The sequence below is a fragment of the Schistocerca cancellata genome, chromosome 1 (assembly GCF_023864275.1).
Source record: "Schistocerca cancellata isolate TAMUIC-IGC-003103 chromosome 1, iqSchCanc2.1, whole genome shotgun sequence".
In the NCBI taxonomy this organism is placed as follows: Eukaryota; Metazoa; Arthropoda; class Insecta; order Orthoptera; family Acrididae; genus Schistocerca; species Schistocerca cancellata.
In genome coordinates this window covers 243,661,401-243,676,987 of record NC_064626.1, presented here as the reverse complement: position 1 = coordinate 243,676,987, position 15,587 = coordinate 243,661,401, and the positions used below count along the sequence as shown (strand labels likewise).

Below are 15,587 nucleotides of genomic sequence, written 5' to 3'. Positions count from 1 at the left end.
ATGATCTCTTCTTCACGTGGTGCACAAGAAGTTGGCCAAGTCGAGAGATTCTTGCAACTAAAAAAGCGAAATATAATGATTCCCACACCAAAACTGGTAGCCAAATATAATACATATATGGGAGGTACTGATCAGATGGATCAGAATCTAGCATGCTATCACATTGCAATAAGAAGCAAGAAATGGTACTGGTGTCTCTTTACATGGATGTTTAGATGTCTCCATACAAAACAGATGGAGTTTGTACAATAAAGCAAGAAACCAAACTACTTCTCAGCTTGATTTCAAGAGAGAAGTGGCAACAGTGTACTTGCAAAGACACCAAGCTTTACCAAAAGGAGCTGGGAGCCCATCTGCATCAAGGGCATGTTCTGACAGTTGCATATCAGATTCAATTAGGTTTGATAAGACTGACCACCTCGAAGAAGAAAAGGTGTGCACACAAGGACTGTAAATCTATTGTGAGACCAATGTGTTCAAAGTGTATTGTGGGATTGTGTATTGACTGTTTTATTCCATTTCATGTAAAATAATGTATGGTTTGATTTTTGATTGTTAATTGTACTGTGTTATAAAGTATCAATTGTATGACGAAGACTGAATAATAAATTTGCACAAAACTTGTATATCTAATAAGAAATTTCAATAACCTACTTATTTTAGTTGAAGTTGTAATCCATATAAATTTAGGCAGTGAAAGCCCCTAGCGTTGCCATATGGCAACATCAAATATCTCGCTAATGGCGGTAATGACTGTCCTCCAAATAACTCTGTTGTGTAATTTATGCCTCTTACAGGCATAATAACACATCTTTTTAAAAAAAAAATCACGAAAAAATTAATTCCAGCACTAATGGGTTAATGCCACAGTATACCTACTGACGATCATTTCAATTAAAATTGGTAGTAGTTAAAGGTTTCCTTTACTAGTAGCTCTTGGCATCACATAAAATTTACTTTCTTTAAATTTTTATTTATTAGCTGTACCCAATACATGCTGCTGCCAACATGGCATATTACTCAGTCAGAATTATTCCCTTCTGATCAAATATTAATACCTATGTTAACATTAGTTTAGAATTTGTTTTTAAGCTAAAGCTGAACAGAACATAACCATCACTTTGACACTTCTCCCTGCTACATAAAGGAAGTTAATGATTAATAAGAACCATGTTGTTGTTGTTGTTGTTGTTGTTGTGATCTTCAGTCCTGAGACTGGTTTGATGCAGCTCTCCATACTACTCTATCCTGTGCCATCTTCTTCATCTCCCAGTACCTACTGCAGCCTACATCCTTCTGAATCTGCTTAGTGTATTCATCTCTTGGTCTCCCTCTATGATTTTTACCCTCCACACTGCCCTACAATACTATATTGGTGATCCCTCAATGTCTCAGAACATGTCCTACCAACCGATCCCTTCGTCTAGTCAAGTTGTGCCACAAGCTCCTCTTCTCCCCAATTCTATTCAATACCTCCTCATTAGTTATGTGATCTACCCATCTAATCTTCAGCATTTTTATGTAGCACTACATTTCGAAAGCTTCTATTCTCTTCTTGTCTAAACTATTTATCGTCCACGTTTCACTTCCATACATGGCTACACTCCATACAAATACTTTCAGAAACGACTTCCTGACATTTAAATCTATACTTGATGTTAACAAATTTCTCTTCTTCAGAAACGCTTTCCTTGCCATTGCCAGTCTACATTTTATATCCTCTCTACTTCGACCATCATCAGTTATTTTGCTCCCCAAATAGCAAAACTCCTTTACTACTTTAAGTGCCTCATTTCCTAATCTAATTCCCTCAGCATAACCCGACTTAATCCGACTACATTCCATTATCCTCGTTTTGCTTTTGTTGATGTTCATCTTATATCCTCCTTTCAAGACACTGTCCATTCCATTCAACTGCTCTTCCAAGTCCTTTGCTGTCTCTGATATAATTACAATGTCATCGGTGAACCTCAAAGTTTTTATTTCTTCTCCATGGATTTTAATACCTACTCTGAATTTTTCTTTTGTTTCCTTTACTGCTTGCTCAATATACAGATTGAATAACATCGGGGAGAGGCTACAACCCTGTCTCACTCCCTTCCCAATCACTGCTTCCCTTTCATGCCTCTCGACTCTTATAACTGCCGTCTGGTTTCTGTACAAATTGTAAATAGCCTTTCGCTTCCTGTATTTTAGCCCTGCCACCTTTAGAATTTGAAATAGAGTATTCCAGTCAACACTGTCAAAAGCTTTCTCTAAGTCTACAAATGCTAGAAACGTAGGTTTGCCTTTCCTTAATCTTTCTTCTACGATAAGTCGTAAGGTCAGTATTGCCTCACATGTTCCAATATTTCTACGGTATCCAAACTGATCTTCCCCGATGTCGGCTTCTACTAGTTTTTCTATTCATCTGTAAAGAATTTGCGTTATTATTTTGCAGCTGTGACTTATTAAACTGATAGTTCGGTAATTTTCACATCTGTCAACACCTGCTTTTGGGATTGGAATTATTATATTCTTCTTGAAGTCTGAGGGTATTTCGCCTGTCTCATACTTCTTGCTCACCAGATGGTAGAGTTTTGTCAGGACTGGCTCTCCCAAGGCTGTCAGAAGTTCTAATGGAATGTTGTCTACTCCGGGGCCTTGTTTCGACTCAGGTCTTTCAGTGCTCTGTCAAACTCTTCACGCAGTATCATATCTCCAATTTCATCTTCATCTACATCCTCTTCCATTTCCATAATATTGTCCTCAAGTACATTGCTCTTGTATAGACACTCTATATATTCTTTCCACCTTTCTGCTTTCCCTTCTTTGCTTAGAACTGGATTTCCATCAAAGCTCTTGATATTCATGCAAGTGGTTCTCCTTTCTCCAAAGGTATCTTTAATTTTCCTGTAGGTAGTATCTATCTTACCCCAATGCAGTTGTATTATTACACATTTATTGTGTTATGACCAGTTTCGTCTGTTTAACATCTTCAAGTTGCTGAGTTTTTCCAAATTTGTGACATAAATGGTCTGATTGTCATAAGTAACATTAAAGATCAAATCCAAAAACACTGATCATATACCTTCTGCCAACCAATGTATGTAGCATGCCATGCATGCTCACCATACTTCTACCAGATGGTCAGTAGAATGTTTGTTCAGTGTTTTTGGATTTGGTTTTCCATTACCTACAATAACCAGACGATTTATGTCATGACTTCAACAAAATTCATCAACATGAAGTGTTCAATGAACAAAGCCAGTTGCAACACAATAAATGTGTAAACTGCAGCTGAGGGGGTTTTTATTAATGATTAACATCTGTGTCAGCTGTGCTCAACATGATCAAAATTACATAAAGGAAAGTTCCAACCAGGAATTAATTTCAAGTTATGTCAATCTTTTGCTTGCAGAGCAGCTCAAGTGATCTTGGGAGAGCCTGTACATATTTTAGAAAGATTGACGAAAGATGTTTGCAAAAGGTGAGGTGTGTACTACAGAGATCTAGGTTTAAGTCTTCATCTCACACATTCTCAACGTATAACACTTCATGTTTTAACAACACGAGAGACACACACTGCACCTCTGTAAACATTGATCAATGTAAATAATTAGAGAGGTCACAGGTTTCAATCCCTGTGACAGTGATACAAACTACACCAACATTTTACTTGACTGTATTATTTCAGTCACAGTTACCATCTTAAAGAGGTATACTAAGGCACTGACACCAATAAGACAGAAAATGTTCACAGAATGGAATTTGGTTTGAAGAAGTGTTAAAATAAATGGATTAACATTCTGTCAGCACATATGTATGTGATGTTAGCTTACTTCTGAGTGCAAACAAGCTAATTCATTAAGGTACTTTCTTCACCCATCCATGATTATTGATCCTCTTGCTAGAGAAGATTTTTAACCTACCCTCAAGCAATGAATTCAATATGTACTCTACTGTAGTGGAAAAATATGTTCTTGCTTATTCAAGCTTATACATGATTTATGCTCACAATACCTATTCTCAAAAAAGTGTGTTAATGATGCATTACATGTAAGAAAATTACTCACGAAAACATAATGAACTGCAGATCAGCCTATTGGTTATACCTGTGACATCCTAACTTTATGTACATACCTCACACATCAGGAGTGCTGACTCCCAAGTACTTGGAGGTGCTAATTCTCCAGACATATATTGATCAAATTCTTCAACAGGCATGTTAAGGGATTCAGCTGTTAAATTTTCAATAAAAAACAAAGCACCACACTGCAACAGAAAAAAATCAGCCATGAGAAATCTGCATGAATTAAAAGGTACTTACAAAGATTTACTGAAACAACCATTCAAGTTAATGGAATTAAGAAGTACAACCTATTACAACAGTCTACGTTTACACATTTACTGCACATAAGTTTCAGTTTGCTTCATATTTGTAAGTTATAAATTCTAAACACAGACATACTGATTTAATTGTAAGTACTACATTTTCTTTACTCAACCAAACCAAAAAAGTCACAAAGAGAAAATGCAGCTGCATTAACTAAAATGATACTAAGTACACAAAAGGTTGGTCTGCTTTCTACTCATTAGAAAGACCCAAATTATTTTTACCATACCAATTTTCTTTGGACCTCTCTAAATATCAAGGGGTCTTCTGCCACTTCATGTTTTATGGTGTTATCTTCGGGGGCAATATACCACTGTCAATGAAAATCTGTCTTCAAGAAAATGTTGTCTGAATTATTTGCATAGTGCCTAGGCACGCTGACCACCACTTTTCAGCATATTTATCTGATAAGGAGTACATTGTTGACAGTCCTGTACATTACCAGGCTTACAAAATTTACCATGACTTACATGTACGTACATACTCCGCAAGCCACCATATGGTGAATGGCGGAGGGTACCTTGCACAATTGTTAGTCATTCCCTTTCCTGTTCCACTCACAAATGGAGTGAGAGAACAATGACTGTCTACATACTTCCATACAAGCCCTGATTTATCTTGTCTTTGTGGTACATAGGTGAGTTGTATGTCAGAGTCAATCACAAATGTTGTTTCTCCAAATTTTCTCAATAGTGTTTTATGAAAAGAATGTGTTCCTTCCTCCAGGGATTCCCGTTCCGAGTTCACATATATTTTCCATAATACTCACTTATGGATTGAACCTATCAATAACAAATATAGCAGAACACCTCCGAAATGCATTATGTCATCCTTCAATCTGACCTGGTAGGGATCTCAAACACTTGAGCAGCACTCAAGAATGGGTCACATAAGTGTTCTGTCTATGGTATCCTTTACAGATGAGCTACAGTATTACAGAATTCTCCCAATAAACTGAAGTTTGACCGTCTACCTTCCTTATAAATGACTTTATGTGCTTATTCCACCTTACAACATTATGCCTAGATATGTAATCAACGTGACTCTGTTAAAGAGCATACCACCGATACTGTATTCGAACAGAATAGGATTGTGTTTCCTTCTCATCTGCATTAATTAACTTTTGTCCACATTTAGTGCAAGCTGCCATTAGTCACACTAAATAGAAATTTTGATGAAGTCATCCTGTGTCCTCCTACAGTCACTTAAAAAGGACACTGTCCCATTCATTTCCACGTCGTCAGCAACCAATCACAGATTGTCAAATTGTTTACAGGCACAGAGAACAAGAACTGGCCTATCGCATTTAGCTGGGACACTCCTGACCTTACACCACTAGAAGGAAGGCTGATCTGCAGTGTGATGTATAAAGACTTAAAGTTCAGCATAGAAATGTGTACGATCCACCAATATTAAAATCTTCAACATGCTGCCAAATAACTTTAAAGATACGCACTGTAGTAATGAACTAGTTAAAAGTAAAATAAAGTTATAGATCTTTATAATTAGATTAATTTTAAGAGGGACATCTACACTGCTTTTATGCACTCTTTTTATTTGTTCGGCATAGTTTTGTGTTATACTAGCACAAATGGTTGAATGGCATAAGTGTTTAAACAAACATTAGAGATGATACTGTGTATTGTGAGCTCAGTCTCATTAATATGTTAATTCAGAATGTTATGCAACACAGTCTAGTGCAGAGCACCACAACATCAAAAATTTTGTATGTCTCGAGGTAGACACATTATTTTCAGTACATGTGAACAATGTACTAAATTGTTCTTGCATATTATTCTTTGTATCTGAACCAACTAGTAGAAAATACAATCTTGTCAAGGGAGAAATGGTTGTGTCAAATATGTGAGTGCAGGGGGAACTGGAATGGTTTTGGCAAATTTGAGTTTGCCAGCGTTTGATATTCATTTTGCCAAAAATAAGAAATGACAGTTTCAGTGTCTATATATTTGAGGAGCTGTTAAAATGATTTGTGAGAGTTGTTATAAATTTCATCAGAAAAGAAATTCAACACCTGGGAAAGGAGAAGGTGCAAGTTTATGTGAAAAATAGGAAGTAAAAATTACACATGTGGAACACACAAAATTATGAACCCTTGAGGTTGCCTTAAAGACGATATTTGTTATTGTTTAAATTTTGTTCTGCAGTTGTTTTAAAGTTGAGTGTTACTTTAATGACAAGAGTCAGATATACAGGCATATGAGCCCATCTAGCATTTTCTCAGGTTAATCATTTCATGGATTACACATGACACACAGAAAATAGTTTCTTCACTCATTTATGGTCAGGATCTCTCTTAAAATGTAACATAATCTTATTTCAACCAGGAAACTCAGTTGTCAGACACTTACTTTCAGTTTGTTTTATCTAAAAAGATGGATGATACTTGCTAGATACTGGATAATAAAATAACTATAAATTCTGGAAGGTAACAACTCACCATGTAGTTAGTATTGAATAGCCGATATGCACTTCAACAACAGTGAAGTTGTTGCTAACTTTTTGAGACCATTTCCTCCTTCAGAATTAACTAGTGAGCATATGTGCGCACGCACGCACGCACGCACACACACACACACACACACACACACACACACACACACACACACACACACAAATTGTACTGGCACTACAACAATGTCGGAATTGAGAGTCCACCTTGATGCAAAACACATTGTTATTTGTTTACTTATTTATTCCCCAAACTAGTTTCAGCAACAAATATCACCATCATCAGTGGGTTCTTTAAATCTTATTTATTGTATGTTATGCCATGTTTTTAAGAATTATTGTCCCTGTTTGCTGCACATTTTCTATGCTTTTTCCTGTTGCTGTTTTTTCTCAGCGTACATCATGTCATCTGCAAGTTCGCTGGACAGCATGTAGCTGATTCTACACACAGAAAAACAAAACTTTTGCACTTTGTTTATGATCAAGAACATTCGTTGCCAAAACTAGTTTGGGGAATAAATAAGTAAACAACTAACTAAATGTTTTGCCTCAAGGCGGACTCACAATTCCAATATTGTTGTTTTTCTATGCAAACATGGACCAAATGGAAGAGCAGTGGTGTGGAGGAGTGGACGAGGGTATAGGTGTTGAGGTGTGAGGGAGAAGGGGCAGATTGTCCATGGGAGAGGGGTGGGACAGAGAAAGAGGAAGACTGTGGAGAGGAGAGTGTGAACGTAGAATGAGTTTAGTGGGGGGGGGGGGGCAGAAGAGGTTGATTGAGAGACAGGTGCTAGTGAGGACAGTCCCCCCAAGATGATTGAGGGATCAAAGGATAAGTTGTGGGGGCAATTCTCGTCTCTTCTACATAGTTTGGAAAAACTGGCTGGTATTGGGAATGGGTAGGGTGATGCTCCAGATGGTGTGTATTGTAAAGCAGCTATAGAAGTCAAGCGTGTTGTGTTCAGCAGTTACTTCGCCACTCCTCTCTTGGCCACAGTTGGGTGGTGGCCATCCACGCTGATGGACAACTGGTTAGTCGTGTGTGCATATAAAGCTGTGCAAAAGCGACAATGGACCTGGTATATATGATATGATTTTTACTTTCATTGGTGGTCCTGTCTTTAAATATGCCTGTAATGGGATTGAAACAGGATCTGCTGGGTGGTTGCATGGAAAATGTTTTGTGCTTGGGTAATCCATTTGGCAAGGTGTGCGAGTAGATGTGACATAAGGGAGCATAAGGATATTTCATAGATTGGTTGAACAGCAGAATATTGCCTTTAAGGGATGGGAATGATCATGGATAATGTGTTGCATTCCTAAGTACCATAATTAGGGGAAACCCTGGTGAAATATATAGTTCAGTTGTTCCAGTCCAGGGTGATAATTGGGTTATGAGGGATCGCTCCTTTGCAGCTGGTTTATAGAATTGGTCAGAGGATTAGGGGCATGCATGGGCATGGCACAAGATATTTGTATGTGCAATGCATATATTCAGAAGGCCGTAGAAGACGTTCATTATACTGGGTAAAGGATTGTTCATCGCTGCAGGGGTGCCATTCAGTTTGCCAGACTGCCTAGGAGAATTTTTAGTGCGACAGGGATAGCAGCAATGAAAATGGAGGTATTACTGATGACTGGTGTGTTTCATATGGACAGAAGTTTTTGTGGAATCATTGGAAAGTGGTGGTTAACAACAAGCAAGGTGGCACATTGTGCCGAGAGTACCTGGTGAACCAAAGGGAAGTTGGTGTTAAGACTGTTGAGGGATGAGGATAGTGCCTTGACCCTGGGTCCAGATCGTGTACATATCATCAGTGAACCGGACCAAGGGTTTTGGATCTTGGCTGGCTAGGGAGGTTTCCTCTAGATCAGGCTGTTCCAGCTCGTCGGCTCCGTGGTGAGCTGCGGAGCACTCCCTGCTCCAGGGAGCCGTGTCGCTCGCTGTGACCATTCAAGTGGGCCGGCACGTGGCAGGGCTGGTTGATGCAGGCGGCAAGGCAAGCGTTTTGATGTGTCAGCTGCATCTTACAAGATTGACAACCTCATACTCTTAGCTGCTAAGACGTGGTGACATGCTACACCAGGAAATACAATGTTCAGGAAATAAATAAGAAACAACTGTTTTACAAGAAATTGCATACTAAATTTATTAGGCCTTTGTAGCTTAACATCTTCTTTTCGTTACAAGATCGGAAATATCAGGCGTCAAAGTGTTTGCAGCATTAATGCGGAGGATGGCCTTCATTGTTACATCCTGAAGAAACGATCGTTCCTTACTTTTTACTCTTTTCATTGCTGAGAAAAGCTGCTCACAACAATACGTAGATCCAAACGTGCACATGATCTGAGTTGCATTGTTGTGAAGCTTGGGAAATGTTTTTTGCTGTAATGAACAATACCATCGTGACAAATCCAACGTGTTGTAGTACCTCTCTTTCAACAAAGTTGAATTTTGCAAATCAATAATCTCCATTTGAAGTGACGATGACAAGTCATCGGGGGAAACTGAAAACAGAGTGCTGAACACCTTAAGTTCCATTTCCAAACTAGTGACGTCTGGGAATCGTGTTTCAAACGACGTGATGAGCTGCTTTAACTTTGCTTGGTAATCACCGAAAGTAGTACCTTCAGGTAGTTTTAAAGAAGCAAGACCATTGAAGAACGTTAAATGTCCATTACTCATCTGTCTCTCAAATAAACATAACTTTTCCATGAATACTTTGATCTGGTCGTGCATGTCAATGGCCTGCAATGACAGATTTAAATTATTCGGATGCATAGCTATGTCAGCTAGGAACACCAGGTCTAATATCCATTTTATATCTTCCAGACAACGCATTTCTTCCCCTTTCATTTAGAGAAAAAGGGATATTTCCTCACGAATGGCAAAGAAAACATCAAGAGCTTTTCCCAGACTCAGCCAAAGAACACTACTGTGATAAGGTATATCCCCATACTCCGCTTCCATATCTTTCAGGAATCCTTTGAACTGGCAATGATTCATACCATGACGCCGCTAAAATTCACACACTTCATGATATCTTTCATTACGCCACCTAGCTCTACTGTTTCAGCACACAGTGCCTCTTGGTGAATAAAACAATGAAGAGTCACAAAGTCTTTCACGAGTTCGTCCCTGAGTTTATTTTTCAAACGAGAAGCAAAACCTTTTGTGAAGCCCAATCATTTGTGGTGCACCGTCTGTCACTACAGAACGGAGCTTATCCCACGTCAAATTCGTATTGTCCACTGATTCCCAAACAGCTTCAAAAATGTCACGTCCTGTTGCAGTGTAATCGAGTGGTACCACATCCAATAGTTCTTCAGTTACTTGGAGCTCCATGTCGACACCACGCACAAAGACTGTAAGCTGAGCACAGTCCGACGTGTCGGTGCTTTCGTCAAGCGCTAGCGAAAATGCAACACAGCTCTCCGCGTTTTTCCTGAGCTGAGTCTCTAAATCCGCTGCCATGTCCAGGATTCGACGAGTTTGCTTCGACAGGCAAACCCCTTCAATTGCCTGCACCTCCCTTGGAAACAAACATTCTGCAACTGCTACCATGCACGATTTTACGAGTGGTCCCACCGAAAACGGCTTGCCACTCGTTGCAATGATGTGAGCGACCCTGTAGCTTGCTCGAATTGCAGATTCAGTAGTGTTTTCTCTGCTCTCATTCACCTGAAAATTATAAACGCATTACAGAACACGAACTATGTTGCATGTTTTGATACCCTCCGTATTACGAAATTGTTTTTAATCTTACGTCTCGTGGTATGTCGTTCTTAAGCCTGGCTACCAGTTCTCTGTGTGCAACGCCTTCTACCTGATCGTAGTGCGCTGCGTGAAGACGTGTATAATGTCGTCGTATATTGTACCTCTTCGCAGAATTAAATAGTTTATGACATACAAGACACTGAGGACAACCATCCCTCTCAATGAATAGAAATGTATCCTCCAATAGAGGTACAGGGCTCCCGCGGCTAGTCATAGCTGTCATTGAACACGGATTATTGCGTCAGTTGCGGCTGCATGCGGCCAGGGGGCAGTGAGTTCGCTTTCCCCCTCCACACAGGCTCCGAGCTGTCGCAGTGAGCGCTCAGGCTCCCTGGAGCTCGGTTGGAACAGCCTGCTCTACATTGACTGAACAGGTTGGCTTAAGAGGATGTCATGCTAGTGCCCATTTCCGTGTTGATGATGTCTTTGTATATCTTCCTTTCAAAGGAAGATTTGTTAAAGATAAGGATATAGTTCGTCAGGTCTACAAGAAACGGGACTGAGGATTTCGGATTGATAGGACAGTGGGACAAGTCGTGTTTGACATTGGCATGGAATATATTGGTGTATATTGAGGTGGCATTACCAGTGAAGAGCACGGACTCAGACTATAATGGAACAGGGATAGTTTACAGATGAGAAGGAAATGGTTTCTGTTTTTGATGTACATTCAGCTGTGTGCAATAGGTTGGATGTGTTAGTCAACATAGCAAGTTTCTTTTCGTAGGTGCACAGTTATTAGTTACAATAGTTAGTCCAGGACAGTTAAGTTTATTGATGTTTGGGAAGCATTTAGAAGATGGTTGTGCAGAAAGTGTGGAAGGTAATTAGGATGGGATGGGAGATGGATTTGAGGGAGACATTCTGGAACGGGACTAAGGACTTAAGATGGGGTTACAGGTTATAATGAAATTATGGAGTTGGATCAGTGGGGGCTGTGTTGGTACGTGAAACAATCATATGATTAGTGAATACCTACTGTTTTGTACCAGTGCTGTTTATAATTACTGATAGGGAGGCTGCTCAAATTGGATGAGTATTAAATTTAGTTCATGTGTGTATCTGAAAGGTTGAATGGATAATTGGCTTCTAGTAATAAAGTTTTCATAAATACCAATAAGTGCCAGAGGTATAAAATCACAAAATAAAATAGCAGAGAAGTCTTTGTTACTACAGTGATGATTGCAACATTGAAGGTTGTTAACTTGCAGCAAAGTTTCATAGCTTAAAGAAAATTGAGATATTTGTAAATGATGTGCCTCAAGTTCTACTGACTCTGGAATGAATAAATGGAAATTTAAAATAGATTTGGCAAGCACTTAATTTGGAAAGAGCAATTTATTCAGTAGAAACAAAGAAAACCAATGTAGTATATAACAGAAAATCTGTGATTCCCTTGAAGTAAGCAGAATTTGTGATGCTAAGCTTTCTGATAGCTGAAATTTTCCTAACGATGAATGTAGCCAAGGAGAGATTTCTTCATTTTTGGAGGGTATGATGATGGCAGGTATGCCTGCTGTCTACGTGGATGCCTACGAATTTAGATTAGTATACTTTTTGTATGTACTTCATGCACTACACAGATCCATGGCTTATGTGGTTAGACTAGGATTTGATATAGTAAATTTTATCAGTTTTACTGATAGCGAATTTACATCGAATGATGTAAGGTGTTTAACAGCAATTGGTTCACACCATCATCTGAATCAGTGGAAGATCTAATACCTATCATTATGCTAGATATCAACAGCACACAATCAAAATGCATGATTCTATGGCACAAGTAAGTAATTTCTACATCGGAGAAACAGCAGTGGGTGACGGACAGATCCTTAAGTGATTCCATTGTGTGCACTGCTCCAGTCAGATTCCACTCTACCGTCCACTTCGCTTCTCACATCCAAGATTACTTTCTGCTTCTTGCTTTGGGGTAAGATTTAAGCCAGATTCCATTCACCTACCAGATGTTGTATTGGCATTCTTTAGCCACTGGATTACCATGCTGCACTGAATGACCATTGCCCGTAGATACAGGAGAACCACAGCAGTAATGACCAGGGAAAAGCTCACAGCTGTTGGTGCAAGATGTACGTATAATCTCTAGCTGCAGGCTCGACTCCAGTCTGACCCCAGCAATTGGGGTTATCTTTGACAATGGCAGCCATTCATGCTGGCAAAATGTCATGAAAATTGTTAAACAATGATCACGAGGCAGGAGCTCTAAGGCAATAAATCACAAAAAAATTTCCGTTGTCATCCCTTGGTTATATATCTGTCCATCACCAAAATTTATAACTTTGTCTCTCATTCTATTGGCCCAACTGGCCTCCATAGAAAAGCTATGGGATGACATTCCAACACTGCCACTTGATCTTCACCAGAAGATGAATACAATGCTGGTCAGAGTCTCACAGTATTTCAAGACTGCCACCTGTCTGGAAACTCTAAGAGCTTTTCATCGGCAGTACATGCCAAGAAAGCCTACATTCATGTAAGGAAAGCTGACCATTATCTGTATTTCCTCTACTTCATTATTATTGTTTCAGGTTCATTTGTTGATAGACCCTTTTTTAGACATCCCTACTAACTTTTTTTTGCGGTATTTCAATTCATCTGATGCTCTATACTGCTTAATTTTCATTCTGACTTCCTCCTTGTGTCGTCACACTAAGACATAAAGGGCTTTGCTACCTCTGAATATGCTTCAAATATCTAAATATCTGCATATCAAGAGGAACAGTCCCTGGCTCAAAGCTCCATATTCCTCACACTTACGTCTGCTGTTTTTGGTACCAAGAACCTATTTTTTACATATTATGAAACCAAAATTTCCATCATTTCAATTATTATGCTATCTCTGAAACTACTTACCAAATTAGTAAAGTAATAGCCTCCTTCACCAGACATAAGACGGCTAGCATTACAGAATCGAGTAATGTAGTTGATATTGCTCTTCAGCCTTGCTGGATTTGCCTTTAAAACAATGAATATCAATGCTGGGAGGAAATCATCTGCTGATGCTGGACCTCCTACAGACTGCTGCAGGAGTGAAAAAATATTTCGGCAACAGCGTACCACACAACCCAACTTATCTTGTGGTGCCTTTGCTGAATCCATTCCCAAAATATCTGTAAATAAAGAGTAACTAACTGGAGTAAACAATCTATCTCCAACTGCATTAAGTTCGTCTATGAGCATCAATCTAAATGGAAGTGAATCATAGAAAGAAAATTCAAAACAGCAAATTACATATTCCACAGCAGAATACTGTACAACACTTGACACCTTCATGTTGTGACCAACAATGTAATGTATGTGAATAATCTAAACATGATGCAGCACCAGGCATTAGCGAAAATACATGTAAGTAAGTATATGTCATAAATTTGCAGTTCTGGGAAATTTGTGCCACTATAGATATTCCAAATGGAAAAGTGTCTACAAATTACAAAGGTTCCAGTTAACCTGGCAAAATAAGATTATTGAAATAATCACTGCTGAGACTATTATAGAAGCAGTGTAGAGAAATGAATAATTTTTCTACACTAAAGATGTAAAACAGTTGCAACCTGGCCACACTATGGGTGGTGATTAGCCAATGGGCATATTTCCGTTCCTACTTGGTGACAATTACTTGTCAACTTCAGGTGGTTCTATCTTGGCAAGCATGTGTACTAGGTCTATGACAATTCTGACATCCTCCTGAATCAGCAAAACATACTTTTGCTGTTCGTCTTTAATAGTAAATTCTGCAGTGTTAGAGATGCATAACTTAACACGGCCTTGGTGAGTGACTCTTATATATGGTAGGAGAATACATTAACAGTTGGCCAGTCTACAGTGAACTGACTGCTGAATCTTATCACTAACAGACGTAAGAACTTGACAACTTCCTGCATTGTACTAATACTGTACATAAAAAATGCTTATTTGATGAGAATTGCACTGCTTTGTTGTGCAAACACTTATACAACATGGGTACATATTTTCTGCAAAATACAGAAGGAAACAGTGAATGTCATTATTTGCACTCATTTTCTATTTCATGTTCTTACAGTTATACTTAAAGATGCAAGTAGCACTGAGATTAAAATCCAAAATTAACATTTCATCTATATTACAGTCATTTGAAATAAGGAAAATCGACACCTAATGTCACTCTGATGCTGAAATCATTAGCGATGCAGACTGGAAGATTATGGGTGAGGGACAACCAGATAAGGATATGAATCCGTTGCCTTCAAAACAGGCATTCATTGTATTATTAGAAGTACTTGTTTGTTGAGTATAATCAAGAACTACACAGAGATACGGAGAGTATTTGATATGAAGCAGCTCAGTACCACACTAAATCTGTACTCTTTCTTTCAATCTTAATTACACGGACACAGAGGACAATCTACAGTGTTTTCTGGATTTGACTTTAAGAAGGATATTTTACAGTATCTCAAGTGTTTCTGTACAGCTGCTCGTACACCTGCATGTCTTGCAGCTAGTGACCTATACCTGTACTTGCCCCACACCCACTTAGAGGCACATATGTAGGTGCATGCATCGTTCTCAATGTGTGCACCTGAGTAATTCCATTCACATCTAAAGAGGAAAACATATGGTACTTCAGTGATCAAGATGCAGGTTAAATATGAATGTGCAGCTAGCCAGTGGGGAGTGGGTTTGTTTTTATGAGAGCCTGCCAGTTGAGCTGGTGATGTGCATTAGTGACGCTCCAGCATAAATATTTCCTTCTAAAGGTGTGCGGAGTACCACCAACATTACTCGCAAGGCTTATTGTGAAGAATTAAATACTTACTACATTCTTTAACTTTACAATGAACAGATCAAGAATATGTATGTATGTGTATTTTATTTATCTCACAATAAGAATAATCATAATAATGAGTTCTAAATATGAAATATAATTTTATATTAAGAAAAAAAAATAACTATCATCAAATCACCATGCTT

General features: G+C 38.7%; 1 protein-coding gene across 1 annotated transcript in view; it reads right to left on the bottom strand.

The window, feature by feature from the left end:
- LOC126170135 (rab5 GDP/GTP exchange factor) overlaps positions 1-15,587 on the bottom strand; it is an 82,620-nt gene that overhangs the window by 17,082 nt on the left and 49,951 nt on the right. Inside the window, exons 7-8 of the mRNA XM_049920699.1 lie at positions 13,494-13,750; positions 4,123-4,254 (exon numbers count right to left, since the gene is read on the bottom strand). Coding sequence (XP_049776656.1) covers positions 4,123-4,254; positions 13,494-13,750 — 389 coding nt within the window. The remainder of the gene's footprint in view (positions 1-4,122; positions 4,255-13,493; positions 13,751-15,587) is intronic.